The following is a 20,285-nucleotide window of genomic DNA, read 5'->3' as shown; positions in this document are numbered from 1 at the left end:
AGTCACTGCATAATAATGCATGGACTTTCTGATTCCACATGGGAATGGTATGTTCTGCCACGAGAAAGCTGGGTTGGCTCTTCCACAGGAAAATAATAATGCAAGTAAACACTCAGACTCACACTGGAGCAGTCTAGATGAGATTACTGAATGATGCTATCAGCACCTGAAGCAGAGGGACCAGCATAAAGGGAATGGACTCTGTTCAGCTACAGGTCGTATTTTACCATGCTGCCAGCCCCAGCAATCTGCAAAGGCAGCATAAAACAATCACTTAAGAGGCCAGAGGCCAGCGGGAAAAGCTTGGGTGTCCCCTGCATGCCAAAAGTTAACTATTTCCTAAAAAGGTACAGACATACAGGGTAGCAAAGTGCAACATGCAGATTTACCAGAGACAGGGAGAAAGTTGGGATAAACTCTCTTCTTCAGTCTGACTAGTGGCATAAGCTAGGGAAAAGAGAAGCATAACGAGGGTAAATGTGGCCATTTGATTATTCACCAATGAAGGTTTTAATGAGTTCAAGACCTGTGCCAAAACTAGAGGAAAATTTGGGAAGACCTTGTATAAGGTAATAATGAGAGGAGGTAGCATCTATAATAGTCAATTATAAACTGAGAAATTAAGCCTAAATAAGCAATACAGTCAGCTGTAGGCAATTCATGCATCTGTCAATGCTCTGCTAGGAATTTGTTGCCTTTAAGTGCAACTTGTATCTGGAGTTGATATTAGTACCGAATAAAACTGACAGATAAAATGTGTACAAAGGTTAGGTGATAAGTAGAATCTCACTTACTTGACTTGGAAAGCACAAGAAGTTGCCATTAAAACAATCATGATATAGAAAATGGGATAAGTTAGCTGCATTTTCCCCTTCACAGAGAGTGTTATCATGCTGGCCACAGCCTTTACAGCAATGACAGTCAGTGATGCTGAAAGGGAAAGGGAGAGATTAGCAGGGCAGGATTCACAGCAGTGACCTCAGAGCATCAGTGAGGGAGGACAAGGTGCCAGGTCAAAGCCACAGGTCTGATCGCCTAAAAAGACACTCAGGTAGGATTTGGGCATCTAAAACTAAGTGTGTGATTTTATAAACGCTTGCTAAGCTACTGTCTAAACTCCGAGTGGCCTTAGCTCCATGTGTGCTTTGTGTTTTGCTTTTAAGTTCTTGTAGCACTGAGGTCTGCAACCCTGCATCCACCCAAAGTTTCCCGGTTTTCAATAGAGTAGCTGAAGTTAGAGTCAGATCAAATCTTGCAAGGTAGATGGCGGGGGGGGGGCGGCGGGCCGAGGCCAGGGGGGGGAAAGAACTGGATCCATTTCCCACTGCTGGGCATATGCCCTAAACACTGGACTACTAGTCAGACGTGGTACAACAGCCTCCACATCTTCCAGACAGACTGTATTTAGCTCCAGCTGCTAATTTGGACCCCATGTTGCATTATTCAGGAGAGGTCTGAGAGGTCTCATTATCTGTTCAAAGCAGCTGGGACACCTCCTAATAGCCTGCATGTGAGATGGGCAGCCTAAAATAACTCCTCACCCTCAGGATTTCTGTGCTGAGACAGGAGGTGGCCAAAGCTGGCCAAAGCTGACTTCTGGGATCACCTCCCGAAGCACCTACCTCTCCCCATGGGTTATATATAGGGAGCAGACAACCAACACAGAGGTCTGCATTTTGTTTCAGGGGCCAGGATTTTAAGATCATTTACTGGATTTAGCCCACAGAATAGAATATTTCAGTAGTGTGTTTTCAATCCATTTAGTCACTGTCATTGCATCACCACAAACAAATCTAAGACAGCAGGCAATGGTTTTAATACATGTCGCCAATTCAGAGAAGTCTTGCAATACACATCTTTTAGAAAAGGGGCTGACAGTTCAGCTAAGAGTTACTTTAGATTTCCTTTTGGAGTGTGCTCTTGGTTTGTTGAAGCTAACCCAAGTAGGCTGTGATTACTGCAAATAAAATGTAACAAATTCAAAAGAAACTAAAAAATGATAAGAGTCAGGGTGCAGAGATGACCTTTGAAGAAAGGTAATTAATCGTCAGGAGCACCGTCCCCCAGCTGGGATCCAGTTCCACCCTCTTCCAGAGCTGAGAAGTGTTGGATTTCGGTGGTCTGATTCATCCTCCTATAACTGCAAAATTCAGATTGGCAAGGAGAGCTGCACTGTGCAGAATGTTCAGGCCAAGGGTTGGGAGAAAATGTGGGGGAAGAAGAATGAATTCAGGTCTGTGGTTTTGATTGCAAGCATTTTTCTTATAACAAGTCCAAAAGTTCAGGGGGAGTTTAAGAGTTGCATACATCTTGTGATGACCCCGTTCACCATCATGAAATTCACTGTTTTCATGACAACCTTTTCACCAAGTACTTCACTTTTTGCTCTGTAATGGAAATAGGTGGAGTGGTTTAACAAACACAGCAGTAAAACTGAGCAGAGGAGATCAAATGCTGGCCTGCAGTGGTGCTAATGGTGTCATAAAGAGCCAAAAAATACACTCAAGCCCCAACAAGCAACCTACATAAAAATTGAGATTTGCATTCTTAAAATGGGGGAGTTATTCTTTTAAAAGAACACTTACAGGTAAAATTAGTAGTTTGAATTGTCCAACTAATGGTAAAGATTGCTGAAGAATTTTTTTCCCATGAAAGGGCAGTTTCCATCCCTTGTAATTTTAACAAACCAGAAAAGAAATCATCAGGGTTTGGGTGTTGGTTTTTTTGGTTGGTTGTTTTGTTTGGGTTTTTTGAAAAGTGGAATGATCTTTTTAGTTAAAGCAGCCCTGGAATAAGTTTCAAAACCTAGGAAATGGTTTTACTATCTCTGATAGAATGACACCCCCCAAGGCTAGTGTGACAAATGATGTCACTTTCCAGCTGTTAGGGCAGGAAACTCAGAAATCCCACTTTAATCTGAAATATTTCCCCCAAAACTTATGATAACTCCCAGTATATGCATGAGGTAAGATAATTCTCACCGAATGAATTTGCAGAGTTGTACTAAGCAAAACGTTTGCAGATTTTACGATCACCTCTGTATTTTCTTCATAATGGAAGTACCTCTCATATCCAGTGAAACACAAAGGCTGCCCTCTCTTTAAAGAAACCTTTCTACATTTAATTTACATCTGTACGAACCCTCCACCAGGAATGTATCTGTGCAGATATGAGAAAAGGCAGAAATCCCCTTCCACAAGCTGCCACCAAGACCCCAAGCCTCATCTACCCCTCCCACAGCCAGGGCCCTCTGAGGGCAGTGCACGTGTCAGACAGCTGGGAGCAAAGCTGCTGGGCCCTCTCTCAGCCCCCCCATCACTTTGCTCAGCAGAAAGGTCAGAGACCAAGCAGAAGGCTCAAAGTGTAGCTTTGTGGGGACTGCCAGGCAGCAGGACAGCTGCAGGAACTGGAGCCAGCCACAGTTCTGGGCTTCCTGCTTCAGGGAAATGTCAGTATTTCAAAAGTTCCCATGGACCAGGATTTGTTTGTTTGTCTTTTTTAATAGAGCAGAAATAATGACACATTTTTCCTCAAGCTGCATATGCTCACCAAAACCTCAGCAGCCACCAGCTGCAATTGTATTTTTGGTTGATTGCAGCCTGACCACCAAACTGCAGTTAGTGCCTGTTGGGGCACGAGTTTGCAGCCCTGCTGCTGTTCAGCAGCTCCACGCGTCCTTTTGGCACTGGTGGCATCAGGGCTGGCAGGCTCCACAGCAAAGTAAGCACGCAGGGCTGTGCAGCCCAACGGCCCAGGTCTCCCAGAACCATGTGTTGACCTTGCTTTGGGCAGCCATCACGGTGGGTCTGCCCAGAAGGGCAGCAGACAATTGCAGAAGCCCATCTGGGGATCTTCAGGTCTCCAGCTATGCAACAAGGAGGCTGGACCCGCTCATCGCTCAGGAGCGCGCAGTGCTTCTCGCTCCTCATGGCAGGGTTGGAAGCTGCAGAGCAGCTCAGGAAAGCTCTGCCAAAGCTCCTAGGCTCTGTGCTAGGAGCTGGGGGATGGCTGGACTCACACTTCACTCCTCCAAACCAAGAGCAGGTGAACAGTTAGACCTAAGGCTTTTGGGGCTTTTCCATCTCTGCCTCATGCAGGGAGCATGGAAATCCTTCAAGGCTTCTGCAGAGCTACAGAACCTAATGTTCCTAGTGCTGGGAAACTTAAATGGGAAGACTGTCCCCAAAAGCACCATTCACTTTATCCAAAGAAATGTGGTGTCCCATCAGGGTTTCATGGAGAAGTGACAAGACAAGGACAGGAGAAGACACAGGGTGGTGACAAATTCTGAACATACTCCTGCAAGTGTTGAAGCTTTAGAGATAGCCTCCTGACATTTTTCAAAACTGATTCAAGTTTAACTTTCTTGAAAGCTGCCTGATCAAATGATGTCCCTTGTTTCCCTGGGCATTGATTGTGGCAACGTTAATCAGAAGGCAAACTTCAGTGACTCACTGAGTTTTTGTTATGCTTCTGGAAAGGTGGTAAAGTATGAAATGTTGCATATGCAAACAGGCATAGATAATTCAAAGTAAGAGTTCCCATACAGTCACGGCATATCTCCACATTTGTTTACAGAGTGCTTACAAGGTCTTAAGCTGCTCTGTTCTAAAGAACTGATTTTCACAGCTAGCCTGCTCTCCAAAACAACGTTTCAAACAGTCCGCTTTCCCAGGATCTAAAGCTAAAGTGTTATTTAAAAAAGGCTTCAGAATACCATTACACAGAGCATATTAATTTCAGGGAATCTGTAAAAAGAAATAGTCCCAGCAATAAGCATAGAACCTATGTTTCATAATCAGTTTTTCTCTTCAAAAAGAGACCACAGTAAGAATCATGTGAAATGTTTCAATGATTCTCCTCTCACTGCTTTGAAATGGCTCTAATCTAAACTAGCTGGGGAGACTGAGTGACAAGAAATTATCAAGTAACGGACAGGAACATTAAAGTGAATAATCTGTTCTTACCCAGTAGTGCTACCATCATTAACAGAACCACGATGTGTTTCACAGCCTTTCTTTTGTAAAAATAGAGGAGAATGCAGAATATTATAATTTCTAAAATCTGAAAATAAAAGGGAAGAAAGTTAGAGCTGTGAAAGTATATAATGAATGCTTCATTCAGTCTTTGAGATGTCACATTCATTTTCTCTGCTTTAACAGTTCAAAGGAGAATTACTTTATTAAGCATCTTCTGCTAAAAACTAACCTTATTGCCAGTTGACTAAGCTATCAAACAATTGTTGCCATTTATCTTTTCTATTATAGCAAAAGTTAAACTGAGAATTTCTGATTTCCTTAGGTTTTATTTTTGCACTTCTAGCTATATTTTGTCACTGGTTGCATTGAGAAGACTTTTTTAATGTAACAGCAAAGATACCCATATTTATTGGTAATAATTCTTACAGAAACTCTGTTTGTAATTCCTATGGAGTAAAGCACTTACCTGGAGGAACAGCAGTCTCTCCTTCTAGCTATGGTATTCCTAGTGTTACTCTTTGTGACATGCAAGCTTATTTTTGCTACACTCTTCGCCCTTCTGCCCAGTCCTACTAACACCCACTCCCCCCAAAACACTGTCTTTTTGTTCAAACTTTCTGCCATACATCATAAGGAGGAAAACATTTATTTCATGTGGTGGTACTCAAACCACAGGTACCTGTCAGGAGCTTACCTTGAAAAGCTAAACGACACACTAACAGGTCACAATGCAGGACATCTGCAGCTGCTGAAGCAGCTTTACCCACACTGTTCATGGTCCAAACTTGCTCCTTCAATAACATCTGACAGCTAAATGACAGACAGCTAAATTTACTGACTTGCTGTTAATTTTTGCAGATTCCCTTAGTAACTCTTACCTTTTGCCATCTCAAAAGCATGGGTATTCTCCCTCCTACCCATGTTGCCCAAATACCCCTCTATGCCTAAAGAAAACAGCAAGTGCAAGAGCCAAAAATCTTCTGTGAAGCCCAGAAAACTGACAGAAACAGGGATGATGGACCTCTGCACTGAGAGGTGCTCAGAAGCCTGGTAGCCTTAGAGACAGCCTGAAGAAAGAGAAGTTCATTTGTGCAGGTTGGAAAGTAATCAAATGGGGGGAATAAGACAGAAAATGAGATTGTCATCATTACTGAATCTGGTTATTGTAATTTTTTGCCAACAAAACAAGGCATAGAAAAACCTCATGTCTATCTCCTTGGTTTTGTCACCAACATACTATTTTACGTTTTATAATGCCACTCCACTCTTCAACCAACAGTTGCCATAAGGCAGCACTAGACTCAAAAATACCTGGGTGCTCTGCTGATGAAATTTCCAAAGAAGCGACTAAACAGTTACTAGTGGCAGTTATATAATGTAACATAGCCAATTTCTCATTTTGGAGAGTGACTGCAGCAGGAAAGCAGTCATCAGCTACATTCAGTTACTAAAATTCTCTACCACACTCACACCTCCCCCAGTTTAGTAGTGTTCAAAAATATGAACAGAACATAATTATGCTTTAATTCATTTTTTATTTACCTTCACGCTGATCCCTTGCTCCCAAAGACAACTGAGACACAATTGCATTTCAGAACATTAAAACCACAAATTTGGATTTTATACCACCTTTCTTTAAAAAATGTTAAATATTTATCACAAGGTTAAAAAAAAAAAGCAAAGGTGTTGGGTGGGGTTTTTTTGGTAAAATGTGTTGAATATAATAAAGCATTTTAATAATCTTTGCAATCTTTTGTGAAGTGCTGGTCTCATCTCCCTCCAGTGTGACATCCCTCCGCACCAGGCTTGCACCCAGAGATGAAAGCTGGGCCACCAGCTGATAGAAAAGAGGCTTTTGCCTCAGCCTCACAATAAGTAACTTGGCCAGCCTCCCCAGCTTCATTCAACAGTGTAACATTGGGTATGTCTAAATCAGGAACCAAGGCAGAAGTCATGTTATGATCTGCAGACATGTGAGTTCATCTTGGCCTCCCTGTGTAAAACTATGACAAGTTTTTGAGGGAACTCAAGAGGAGAAGTAAAGGTAGCAGCTTTGCTCTTCATGCCACTAGCAAACACATCTTAGGGCCAGAGGGGAATATTGCATTATCAGGCTGCAGCTACAGCAGCCTCCAAATAGTTTCAGTTGCTATTTTGACAGTGAACAATTGCTAAGAGAATAGAAGAAACCTGTGCTACATAAATATTCCCCACACGGAAATGTACCCAGGCTAAGAAAGAAGTTCCAGGGATGTCCAAGGTATCCTCTTCCATGATGCGCCAGTTCAGGATTGGCACACAGGACGGTGTGACTGGGATGGGACTGTGGCACCAGGTGACACAACACTATGAGATCTGCTTCCCCCCCCCAGTGCAAACCTGAGCACCCATCACCTCTCCCAGACCCTTGGACTGGTTGCCACAGAGTGTGCAAAAACCTGTGAGACAGCCCTACTGTAGGCAGCCAGCTACTCCTCAGATACTAATTCATCTTATATCCCCTAGACAACTTTAATCACAATGCCAATAGAGGGAAGCACCATCATCTGCCCTGTCACTTAGATTTCAAACTACGCAAGAACAATCACTCAAAACCAAGCCCAGGGACAGTTGCTGGCTCAAACCACTTTGTCACACCAGCTCTGGCGTTCCACTCCTCTTCCACCTCACTCCAACCCCCAGAGTGGCAGGTAGTGCCGAGAACCACTGACCTCCACTGAACCAGGTCATCGTTGCTGGCTCTGTCCATCAGCCCTCTATCAGTCCTCACCTGTCATCAGCTCTTCTCTTGCTAAAGCTACCATAAGCTCCACTGTGATCTCCTCCTGTTTAAAAGCAAACAAACCCACCAAGAAGACTTACTTCTGAAAGGAAACAGCCAAACAAAACCATCAAAAGGACATAAAAGAATTCCTGATGGCAGCTCTGGAAGGGGTGCACAGGTCTGTGTGCTTGGCTGCTTTCACCTCCTGGGGAAGCCCCAAGAGCAGCAGTGGTGTAGGGCCAGAGATGACAGTCCTGTAGCCAAACCTGGGGAGAAAGCTGGTATTTGCTTTTCAGGGCTGTTATTTAAGTTTACTCAGCTCTGTCAAGTCACACACTAAGCATGAAATTCAAGCAATTAGTTCTCACCTTGTGCTGCCCAGCAGCCAAACTATTCTTCCGTGGTTCTCTGCCGCTCGGTGACCCACCAACAGGCCACCTTTAATTGTAAGACAAGGGATAGGCCATCAAATTGATTCATGCTACAAGCAGAGTGCGTGGCACCTAACAGGACCTCACACAGACAGGGACCCTCGTGGGGTGCCCCAGCTGTTGCCTACGATTGCCTCCTAAGAATTACCCAAAATAGTGCTCAATCTCATAGCTGATAACTGTGATAGTGTTAAATACAAAGTCCAGGAATGAGAAGTGTGTAGATTATATCAGCTTCAAATATTCTGTTTAGAGGAATTGACGGAACTTGACCTGCTTACAATCATTTTTGCTATTATAACTAATCTCTGCTGAAGTCTCCTGAAGACTGCATCTCACCAACATTTTTTTTATAATCATGATGTTTTCCATGTTTCTAAGCGTTACCAGAAGGCACCAGAACAAAATTGTCTGCCTCAACTGTTTTTCTGGGATATACAGCAACATAGGCACCAATGAACTGGGAGGGACTTCTAGGCACTTTGACAGAAAAGCAGAAATGCTTTGAACCTGATTTTACAGAGATTAAATATTAATAACTGAATACTCACTATGCTTCTGTTTAGAGAAACCTAAGAGCTTCATCTATAATTGATGTCTTCTGTAGTGACTTAAAGTGCACATAAGGAAAAGAGAAAAAAACCAAGCTAGGATAGTCATTCTTGCTCAGACATGATTATGCTACTGCAAAGTCTCAGAAGGTGACTCAAAGTTGTCTCATGTGGGAACTAGAGGCTATTTCTGCAGAACTCCTCCGATGCCAGTGGAGTGCCACATGGGGATGGTTTGTCACCCACACAGAACATTTTGTACCATTGGGGCTTTGTATTTCTCAGCAGACCACACTTTGGGGCTACTTTTAGAAAGACTGTCGGACTGCATTATACTGCTGTACTGTCTCCTCTCTATATATTTATACTGGAAACTCTGCAACTTCTGCTGCGTTTTTCTCTATCTCAGCAGCCAACCTGTACTAGGGATTTTAGAAACAATTATGAAGAGCTAGTTCCCTACCCAAAGAGAATGTTTACAGCAGGGTTTGCTTGAACTTCCAGCAGCATACCAGGATAATCAGGCTGGTACCTCAGAGTCTTTTGTGAAGCCTTTCACTCCTCCCTCTTCTTTAGACAGAGGAAGCTCAAAACAGATGAATCCAGGGAGCACAAGGAACAAATAAAGCTTGATATTTTTTTGAGTCAACAAGATTTGCTGTGTACTTGCTCCATCCTTCCCTGCAACCCGTGCTGTACATGCAGAATTGGATGTTGGCTGAGGCAGGGAAAAGAGAAGAGGGGAAAGAATGTCCGGAAGTTAACCTACCACCTCCTTATAATGTATCCTAAGAAGAATACAGCACAGTGTTCCTAGGCATTCAACTGTGTTCTTATTAACTTTTCCTGAAATAAAGTAAAAAAAGTCCTCAGATGGGCAAAAGCCCTTTTCCAACAACCTGTTGATTTTAAGAAAATGCGAACAGCATATGGCACAGAAATTTCTGGTGTCACTGGGAGTGGATGGGGAGTTTTCTCCCTCCACCACCTCTACACAAATGAGTGACTCAGCAATTTAAAATCAGTGCTTAAAATGCCAGGCTGTTTTAGTATCTATAGGTGGAACTGCATGGTAGAAGGAGATATTCAGCAGGAAAGAGAGAGGGTCCTCCAGTGAACACCGAGCCCCCTGTTCTGAACCCCCTCCTAAAGAAGTCCCTCTCCCTCTGTTGAATAGATGGATTTGCTGAAGCTCTTGGTGAGGCTGAAGCTACCTTTACTGAGTATTCAAAAACTCTTGGGCATCGCCTTCAAAAGCCTCTCTACCCCCTCAGTGAAAGTGCATGTTGTGATCTATGCAGCGTGATCATTAATTTCTTCCATTGAGCTGTATTAACATCTTTCAGGAGCTTTTAAAATGCACAAAAAATTGAGCAAGAGGATCAACATTTTTTGTGGTAGCGTGTATTTTCTGTTTAATCAGCATTTTCATGGATAGTTAGATGTATGTAAAGTCTGCAGGTTGGCTAAAAGATTAAGGTCCTTAAAATGTCTACTCAGTGCCATTCTAACTGAGCTTCCTACTGAAAAAAGCCTGGGCACTAATAGTCTAACCCAAGTGAGTCATTTTACTAGGAAAAAAGTAACTGTTTGTGAAGCTCCTATATTGCATCTTTTACATTCAGCTGGAGGAACACATTTTCAGCGTTCCAGAGGAAAAGAGAGAGAAAAATTCCTCCTACTCACTCTAGTTTTGTTCCTGATGCTAGTTAAACACATCAAAGAAGATGTATGGTATTTGAAGTTTGTATACAGATACTTTAATCAAAATGGTATTTTTGTATTTGAATTCAAACTCAGGTTCAGATTAACCTGAGTGGCAGTAATGCAGGCCACCTCTCTACATCTCAACTCCATACAAAGCTCCTTTTGGCCAAGCTTAACAACATGAGGATAAACCAGAGTGATATGAAGGAAAAAAGCAGGACCAAGAGCATACATAGCTTGATTTTTAAAAGCACAAGTCCATTGCATTCCAGAAAAGCATTGTAACTTAGATGCACATGCAGACAGTGTGGCATGAACACATACATAGGAAATATAAGCAGTGCCAACACTTAGATTTTTCCTCAAGCCCACCAAAACCCCAAATCTTTCCATTCTTGTTAATCCTGCACAACTGTGACTTTCCCCTGGTATATAGTTCGAAAGACATCTTTTGGTTCACCATATTTTCAGCTTGGAGACTGGGTGATGACCCAGAGACTTGCTCTCTCTCCTTTGAAAATCACATAATTTACCTTCAGGAGCAGTTTTTCTGCCACTAATTCAGAATGATGCAAAAAGCCCAATAACCCCAGTTTTTCTGATTTAGGCAGTAGGATGAACCAGGTACTCACCAAATATACCAAAAAAGGCCAGCTCACTAAGTAATTCTGTACTCGTCTTGCTGTGAGCTCTTGGGGTACACTTGGAGCAAATGTCACCAACAAGTATGTCCCAGTTACTGTCAGTGTTCCTCCTTTAAAGAAAAGGACACATTATTTTTGTAATACAATACTTGGTAATCATGGTCATCCTTGCTCTCCAGCTGATTTGGAAATAGTTTCTAGAAGAAAATTTAAGTCCATTTAATCAGATCTGGGCTTAGGTAATTGGGTTGCCTTGCATTTGTGGTCTTATCTAGTGCAATTCTTATTAAAGACTCAAAGGATTTTAGAAATATGAAAAAAGCTGTCAGTAAAGCCTCATGAATTAGGTTTCTAACTCAGCAATGCATTTTCAAATATTCTCTATTCTAATACCAAGTGCATGACAAAGGAGAATCAATCCTTTGTATTTCTCACAGGCACAAAGGAGATCACATAAACTTATCCTAAACTAAAAGGACAAGCTGCTTACTGAGGCAGACAGCTAGACCATCAACCAGTGTAAATAAACATAACTCTCCCAAAGTCAGTGTGGCCACAGAGATCTGCAACCGCTATGGACCTGCCCTGGAAACATTAGGCACAAGACACATGTTCCAGTCCAATGCTTACGTGAAGCTGTCACGAAGCCAACATTTTGGCCGCACCCCGTTGTATGTGCAGACCTATGAACTGTTTTATAAAAGGTTGATTTGCAAAGACTGTTCAGCCATTAGATTGCCAGGGCCCCTTTTCAAGGTCAAACTTGCATTATTGTGCTTTTAATAAAAATCTGGAAGTTCTGCCTTGTGGACAGCCAGCTGACAAACACAGATGTTCATTGAGGTATCAAGACAGACGTGAGCCGATCCTGAGCTCATAAACTGTATTGGATTAAGGAAGATATTAGCTAATCAATTTTTTTTCAAGTAATCTTTAAAATTCTTGGCAAACCTATAAATTGGTGTGGAATACAAGGCTCAGGAATACAAAACAAGGCACATCCGGAGGGCTTTGCTGGCACTGATATCACACACAGTTCCTTTGGAAAAGCAGAACTGTTCTATATTTATGTGCTTGCAAAAACATCACCATATTTCCCATCATACAGCTCATTCCTATGGAATGTAGCAACATTGTTAAATCCTTCTTGCAAAGTTGAACTCACAGAAATAAAATAAATCAGTGCTGAACACTAGTTAAAGCAACACACAATGTATAAGGCCATAAGGGAGACATGATCAGTCAATGGAGGGGGGATTCTGAATGTAGCAGCTGAGCTGGTAAACTTGGATCCCAAACCTAAATAAAAATTATATAGTATTTCTGGAACAATAATGAACAGATCTCTCCAGAACATTCATGAGAACAGCTGGGATGTCCTCCTTGCAGTATGGACAATCAAGCCTAGATGCTAGGAATGCCACAGAAATATCAGGTGCCCTGCAGCAACATCAGGCGCAGTCTCCCAGCTGAGGTGGCTTGGTGTAAAGCCCAAAGTCTGAAATATATTTGCCTCTCACTATTACTGTGTTCAAGCTAGGCAGTTTTGATATGCAAAAAAATCTTGGACACAGACAAAAAGTTGACATGCTTTTACAGTGAAGACCATGTTTCCCAACAAAACACTTGACAACATGATTATTTGTTCTTTGAAGTGTTAAAATTAATACCAAAAGGGAAGTTGTCACTTTAAATTGATCTGGAATTTTTGTGCAACGTCTATGCAGTAAGAAAAAAAAATCTTATATTTGAATGAATAACTCAATAATTTCATTGTTTTTATTAAAATTGTGTTGTACTCATAAAGATTATACTAAATACAACCTCAGAGGCAAAAATAGACAATGAAAATAAATTTGAGCAATAAGGACACATAAGGAATGAGTTATGGTTATAAGAGCAGAGGATTTGGGAATGCAGTCTTTTCCACATGCATTGAAGATTCGCTCTCTTTTTGTCACTTCTTCCCAATTTTGAAAGTATCTGCCTCGAAATACTTGCTTGGGAAAGTGGGAGTGTGAAGGTGGGGGGCTATGTGAGAGTTACAGCTTGCTAAGCATATGGCGACACACATGTCCATATTAGCAAATGCTTACTTACCCAATATATCAGCAGCCCTCATGGTCTTCTTTAGGAATAAGACAGAAATAAATGCACTACCTAGAACAGAAATATAAAGACATTTTTTATATTTGTTAGAATATCAAGTGCTATAGCAAAAAGCTGCCCTGGGCCAAGTTTAAATTTATCTCATGGCTGTTGCTGTTGCACCATACCATGATATAACCAGCCAGGAGTCCATTCCAGCAACCAACCAACACTCAGTTTTTACAAGATTTTAAATGTACCCAGCAGGCTCTTACGTGGTTGAAGAGATGTGATGATACCCTTCCCGTCTCCCACACAGACACTGCTTAAACTGCTCTGATTCAGTCATATGTGGAAGTGTCAGGAAAGCTGGGCACCGATCAGCCTTAACGTTTCACTCCCCATTTTGCTGCCAACTCGTTATATGGACTTGCTCAAGGCAAATTGCCTCATAGAGGGATAAAATTCTGCTTCTTTAGACTTCAGTGTATTAGAGGCTTATAAGTAGCAGCAGTACAATCAAGAGGAAGAAAGCCACTGCAAAAGCATAATACTTAGTATGAACTAAGAGCGTGGTCATGATGTCTGCAAACAAGCACGTGGAAGAACCAACATATGTACCATACAGGAGCACTGCCCATGGTCTGCTAGAGTGACTTGTAATGAATGAGGAAGGAGAAAAATGGAAGCAAGCCCTGGAAATGACCTCCTGTTCCCAGGGCAAGTCTTTCCCTTGTTCAGCTCTTGCATCTCCCCCTCTGCCAGCTCCTAGCCCTGCCTCTTCGGCATGGGCAGCAGTGGGTGGGTGAACAGCAGTAGTGGTCAGGCCAGCACTTCTGGTAAGCAGCTCAGTGTGGACATGTGCTAGAGAGGGAAGCAGGGGTTTGGCCTTAAGATGGATGAGACTGTTGGCCACCTGGGAGAGATGGCTCTATTCCAGCACATAACATTAGAACATCTAACTCTAAGGGGAAGCAAAAGAGGCTGAATAGCTCCTATGTAAAAGAGATGAGGAAAGGCCTATGGGAGAGGTGCATTGGTAATGTTAGATTCATTTAGAAACCTCAAAGAAAGACTCTGCCTGGGAGGGACAGTGAAGGGACACATTGAACCTAAATCATGGGGTGCTGTTCAATAGTGCAAGAGCTCTATTCCTGCCTACAGCATGAAATTCTTGGTTTATTCTTGAAATAACAGATCAACCTTTTCACAACCATCTTTGCCTCATTATCTCTATTGTTCTGATGGAAAATTTAATTTGTGGTTAGCTAGCAGATGTACTCTAGATAAATGTAGAGAGGTTCCTACCAAGAGGTAAACAGAGAACTGAAATTCAGCATCATGTCTTTGTCATCCAGTCAGTAAAAAATCAGCTATAGCAGAAGTCATAAATTTAAACTGTATCAAGAGTGATGGAGATATATGCAAACGAATAAGTGCAATAAAAGAATCTTCAACTGAAAATGCCTCACTGAAAGTAAGCTGCCTGACATGGTTGTCTTTAATCAATGTTTCAGTGACAACTTTGCTGGAGAAAAGACACTGGTATCCAGGCAACACTGATAATAGCAGAGCTACCTAGCTTTAGAAAAGAAAGAGGACATAAACCAGGAAAGAAGCAGCATCAACCCAAGGTAGTGCAGGAATTAATTACTGCTCTGTCTCCCTGCTGCCATAGCTCTCCCAAACCCCACCTCAGCCCACCTAGGTAGCCACTGTCACAGCAAAGACCTGTTGCTTAATGAACTGATGCCTCAGTGATGATTTGGGGTTTTCTTTGAGTACCCTGTTGTCTGGGCTCTCTGCATTCAGCAGAGATCTAGTAAATGCAATCTCCGGTTCAATTCCAGTGTTGGCATCCAATTTGGGGTGAGATGAGTTATCCCTAAAATTCCACTGCCTACTTCTTTGGAGATGACAAATGGCAGCTTGGGGGGATTACAACCTCTGAGGCTGGCAGTGGGCACAGAGAGGCACTGGAACGCAGCCAGATAATGAAACTTGTCACTCAACCTGTCATCCACTTTAATAATGCATTCAAATGCAGCAAGCTCTGTCTCCAGAGATAGCTGGTAATGCACAAGAGATCATGAGCTTAACAGAATGTATGTATAATTAATGCTCTTCATGATGTGTAATATGTAGAGGAATCTAAAAATAGGAGAGGTTTTAAGAACATATATTAGGCCATCTGGGACTGGAGGAAAAACTGAAGTAGGAGGGGAGGTGCAACACCAAGGTGAGAAGAGTGAGACCCAGGAGAGACTGAACACAAAAGACAACTGTCCCTGTGGATAAGCCACCAACACTTCATATGCATTCAAGTGAAGAAGAAAAGCAAATGGGGTAAATCTAAGTGAAGAAGCACAGAACAGTTACACAGACCTGATGAGATGCTAGAGAACATACATGACTGATCAGAAGCCTGGCAAACTCTGGTTATTACCTTCAGGGCTGAATTTGAAGCAATTTATGGTAGCACAGCCAAGAGACCACCTTGTTATTACACACTGGCTAACACAGTATTTAATTTTATTTTTATTTTGTTAATTTTCTGGGATTTAAGCTCCATAAGTTTGACTTTTAAATAGTCTTTTATGTTCTTCAATTTGCAGGGTGGGTTTCAACCAGGTTAAATCAAAGAAACCAAGGGCAGATTGTCTTGACACAGACAGTGGCTCACTAGAAATGATGGGCCACAGAAAGAGATGTATGAAGGGAGCCTGTAAGCCCCAGGAGTGCAGGCTGGCATTTGCTCGTTTTGCCTTCTGCTGGCTTTGCAGCTTTCCCTGGGCAGCAAGACAAACGGCAGGCACCAAAGTGTACTCCAGGAGCCCAGTGAGAAATGTACAGCCCTCACAGCTGCTCTGCCTCTCTTCTTTAACTCCTTTGGGCTCCAGCTTACAGTCTCAGGTGCATTTAGCTGCTTAAGACATTAACTCCTCCAGAAAAGGCAGTTTAAGACAATATGCTAGGTGGCCAACACATTCCCCCCACCAGCTCCTCTCTGCCTGGTGGCCTCTGAGCTGACCCTGCAGTGAGCAGGAGGTTGGGTTAGGGACTTCCTGAGGTCCCTTCCAACCTGAGTTATCCTAGGACCCTGTGTACCCTTGGCAGAAGAGTAAGTGGGCATCCAGAGGCCAAGCTAAGCCTACCAGATATAGGAGTTAGAGCCCTTACTGCATCCCAAATTCAGCTCCTAAATGCAGCCCTGCTGAAACCCTTGGGCTCAGCTCTCCAGACTCTCCACTCCTTTCCCACTATCCCTCAGACCACAGGCAAGGTGCTTCCCATCTCCCCACTTCTCCTCCTCATTACCAGTGATGTTACACCCTCGCACTTTCCTCCTAGCCCACTTTCCCATCACCGTGATTTTGCCCCATCACTGCAGTGTGAGTCTAACTTCCTACCACCCAGCCCCAATTTTCTCTTTCCCAAGCCAGGGTCCTCTTGCTCACCCTCTGTCACAAAAGCTGTGTACCTCTTCCTCCTACACCATTATACTGATGTGGGAAATAAATCACTGACCATTATGTTCAACTCCACGAATGAATATATGGAGGAACCTGGGCAACTGCTGTGCAGAAAAGTATTAATGTGTCTTTGCAACTGTTCATTTGTTTGCTTGTTGGTTTTTTTTTGGTTTTTTTTTAAAGCTATAGACAGTTATAGAGATTGAGATCTGTGTTAGTAGTCTCTTTTTTTTAATTGGTGAGCAAGAGAATGCAACAATACAGAAATACAGACAAAAAATCGTGTCGAAGTGTAAGCTGGCAACAAAACAAGCAATTTATCATTGTTCAGAAGCCTCATTGGTTTTGAACCACTGGTTTTAGCAATACAGCACATAACTAACTCTAAGCTCGAATTGTCAGCCTGTAAGTCATTGAAGCAAAGACTGCATCCCTGGTTGTCTGAGAAGACTTGTACACTTTTGGGTGAATCAGAACATTTTTAGCTTTTTAACTAATTATTAAGGTAACATTTTCAAAACTAGGTACAGATCTTACTCCCAGTAAGAGTGGTGGCAGATAGCCTGCTAGATCAAGAGAAAGGCAGAAAATCTGGGAGATGATCTGTTAAAGATTAAACCCTACAGAACCAACACATCCTAATGAAATCCTCTAGTTCATTTCATGCCTTGATTGTGTCATGCTTATATTAATATCCACAAACTGAGAAGTAAATAGGTCCTGTAAAATATCTGTATCTATATGACAGAGCCTTTCTGAAGGCTCATGAAACTCTTCAATCTGGAAATGCAGCGTTAGTATTTCAAATTAAAAATATTATGACTTGGCACTACATCAAAATCATGATAAATAAAAGCTATTGCATAAGAAAATAGGACAAAAAGAGTTTGTTCAGGAGCTTAATTGTTAGGTTGAAACAACTTCTTCTCATACATCAGCAGAAAACAGGCTGTTTTGTATTCATTATTGAATGAATATATATTCACTATATATTGAATGAATATATATTCACATTATTAAATGAATACATATTTACTGCAGCATGTGAATTTCAATTTAAATTGAAAAAAAATGGTAGAAAATGTCCATTTTCTGCATGATATGCAATTAAGTGCCTTAAGGGAGGGCTGTAATGGTCCTACACATAGCTTAGTCATCTGCTTATTCTCTTAGGAGAGTGATCGTTTATGATTATCTCCATATGTAGGTTTTCTCCAGCACAAATAGAAATAAAGAGTAGTGTGATATGTGGGTTCTGCCACTAGCAGACACTGAATGGTGAGAACCCAGCTCACAAAACAACTCCTCTGCCTCCTAGACATGAAAGCTGCAGTTAGGATTGTTTCTTGTTTGTCTCTTTAAGAAAGGGATAATACACAGTCAGAGAAGTTAAAGATAGAAAATACATACTGATCCATAGAGTGCATTTCTGTATTTTGTCCAAGCCAGCCTTAAAAAAATCTAATGAAAGAGTGTCCATCACTTATTTTTCCTACCCAAAACTATTTCACAAATAAGTATATTTCATTATTAAGTTGTTTTCCTGGTATTGAGTCTATTTATAAATCTCATCTTTTTACCTCTATTTTTATTGTCAGGTTTTACACTAAATAATTCCTTTCATAACTGTTCATAACTTCAAATACTAGTATATCCTTCCTTTTCCTCTTTTCAATTCTTAGATGAGCTTTATGTACTATTTTAAATAGATCAGTACTCTCTTCACAAATGCATAGACTGCTCTTACTGCTTCTGTCTTGTCCACTAGTTTCCAATAAAAACCCAAAATTTAATATTTGCCTCAAATGTTTGTTCTGTTAAGCTTAACTGATTCAGTCAGGTAAAGGCATTTAAACCTACCCATTTTGCAGAATACTTTTGTACCCATTTCACTGGTGGTCTGGAAGAAATACTGGAGGAGTACTAGTGATGATTCGAAGACTATTGTTTAATGTTTGCACCTCTCCCAGTTTGTGCAACAAGAAAAACATTTCACTTTGAGACCAAGCGTTTACGCTGTTTTATGCAACTTAAGGGTCTGCCTCCATCTAATGGAGCAGTTTAAGCTCCCTGTTGATTTTGCTCTAAATCTGTTGAGTAGTGCTCAAGGTGTGAGGATGCAGTTGCTGCTGGTCACATTTTAAGATGTAACCTTAAAGTATCCTTTATACAGACAGACCCTCAGTCTACCTTCCAAGCTGAAAAGATTCAGCACCATCACAGTACAGAAGCACTTGGAGATGTTTTAATCCATCCCCAAACTCAAGCTATTGTAGTCTGCCACACAATCAGGAAGATCTGGAGAGGTGATGAGGCAGGTAGTTCATTTGATCACTGCAGCTCAAATGAGCAGGAGGTTAAGGGGGCAGAGAATGGGGATCAGGCCTTCCTGGGCAAGTACCAGTATTTCCTCAGGGGATCCAGAGGCTGCACACTAAGAAGGGGACAAGAAAAAAGGCTGAACTGATGAGATTTCTGGTCATGAGAGGAATGTGGTTTAGCTGAAGGGTAGTGTGAAAAAATTATAAAAAAAAGTGCCCAAGCATTTTTATTAAGCATATTCAGAAGGAAAGGAGCTGGTTTGGAGAAAGGAGCTGTGCTCACAGCCTTGGAGCAGGCTGAAATATCTCTCTCCCATGCAAAGGGCTACTGGGGAGGACAGAAGGACAGGGAGCACAGATGACCCCTGATGCCCATGCACAAAGCACGAGGACAGGCAAGTCCATGTGCACTCTGCAGGCACTGACAGATAAATCACAGCTGGTTTTGAGTGCCCATAGCACCATCTCCACGGTGGAGTCTACATATAGACAATTCATGCCTGAGAAGCAACCTGCACTGAGACTTAGCTTGGCTTAAAACCTCCTTCATCTTTTCCTGCCTATATCTCAGATACACTGTCTTGCTTAAGGGAAGGGCAGGAGCTCGAGGAAAACCAGTCTGCTGACCTACAGTGGGTCATTTTGGGGTAGACAGGGGAGAGGGTCCAGGTGTGAGAAGGATGGGTGAATTTAGACCTGATGGGACCTGGGTCTCCTTCAGGGCCAGAGCTCTGTGTCAGGGAGGATTAATACAAATTTGGAGAAACTTAAAGAATACCTGTATGCATAGCCAGAGTTGAACAGAGAGCTAGCTCTGCCCAAGACATCTGGGAAAAAATTCATCACAGCTAATTGACTACTCAAACCTATTCTTAGTTTATATGGTAGATATTAATGGTGCACTGAATACAAAGAAAGATATTACAGAATTTAGTCAGTTGGTGCTTGACCTCTTGATAGCTATCCTGCACACTGGACATGTAACATTTCTAACATGATTAAATATTAGTACTGGAAAAGTGGTGGACAAAACATGAAACATTTTTCCCCCATGCTTAATGCCAGTATCCTAATAAAAAAGGCAAGCCAAATATCAGAGGAATTGCTCAAAAGAGAGACCATTAAGGTGAGCTTAATTCTGGAAAATGGATTATAGGTCATGCACACTGCAGGGAGAAGGAAGAACCCTGAAAATCCTTTTGTTGCATCTTCTAGACAAGTACAAATAAAGTATTTTAAAGAATAGTCTGGTGAATATTTCCTAGTTCTCATTAGTAACAGAGTTCTCAGAATCCCAAGTTCTAGGGCCACAAAGATGTTACATTAC

At 41.9% G+C, this 20,285-nt stretch overlaps 1 protein-coding gene across 1 annotated transcript in view; it reads right to left on the bottom strand.

The window, feature by feature from the left end:
- NIPAL2 (NIPA-like domain containing 2) overlaps positions 1-20,285 on the bottom strand; it is a 49,345-nt gene that overhangs the window by 5,291 nt on the left and 23,769 nt on the right. Inside the window, exons 6-9 of the mRNA XM_010577140.1 lie at positions 13,177-13,236; positions 11,065-11,186; positions 4,968-5,064; positions 795-930 (exon numbers count right to left, since the gene is read on the bottom strand). Coding sequence (XP_010575442.1) covers positions 795-930; positions 4,968-5,064; positions 11,065-11,186; positions 13,177-13,236 — 415 coding nt within the window. The remainder of the gene's footprint in view (positions 1-794; positions 931-4,967; positions 5,065-11,064; positions 11,187-13,176; positions 13,237-20,285) is intronic.

Source organism: Haliaeetus leucocephalus, unplaced genomic scaffold (assembly GCF_000737465.1).
Source record: "Haliaeetus leucocephalus isolate CR32 unplaced genomic scaffold, Haliaeetus_leucocephalus-4.0 Scaffold555, whole genome shotgun sequence".
Lineage (NCBI taxonomy): Eukaryota > Metazoa > Chordata > Aves > Accipitriformes > Accipitridae > Haliaeetus > Haliaeetus leucocephalus.
Note: the sequence above shows the minus strand (reverse complement) of the source record. Positions and strands in the feature narration are given on the sequence as shown.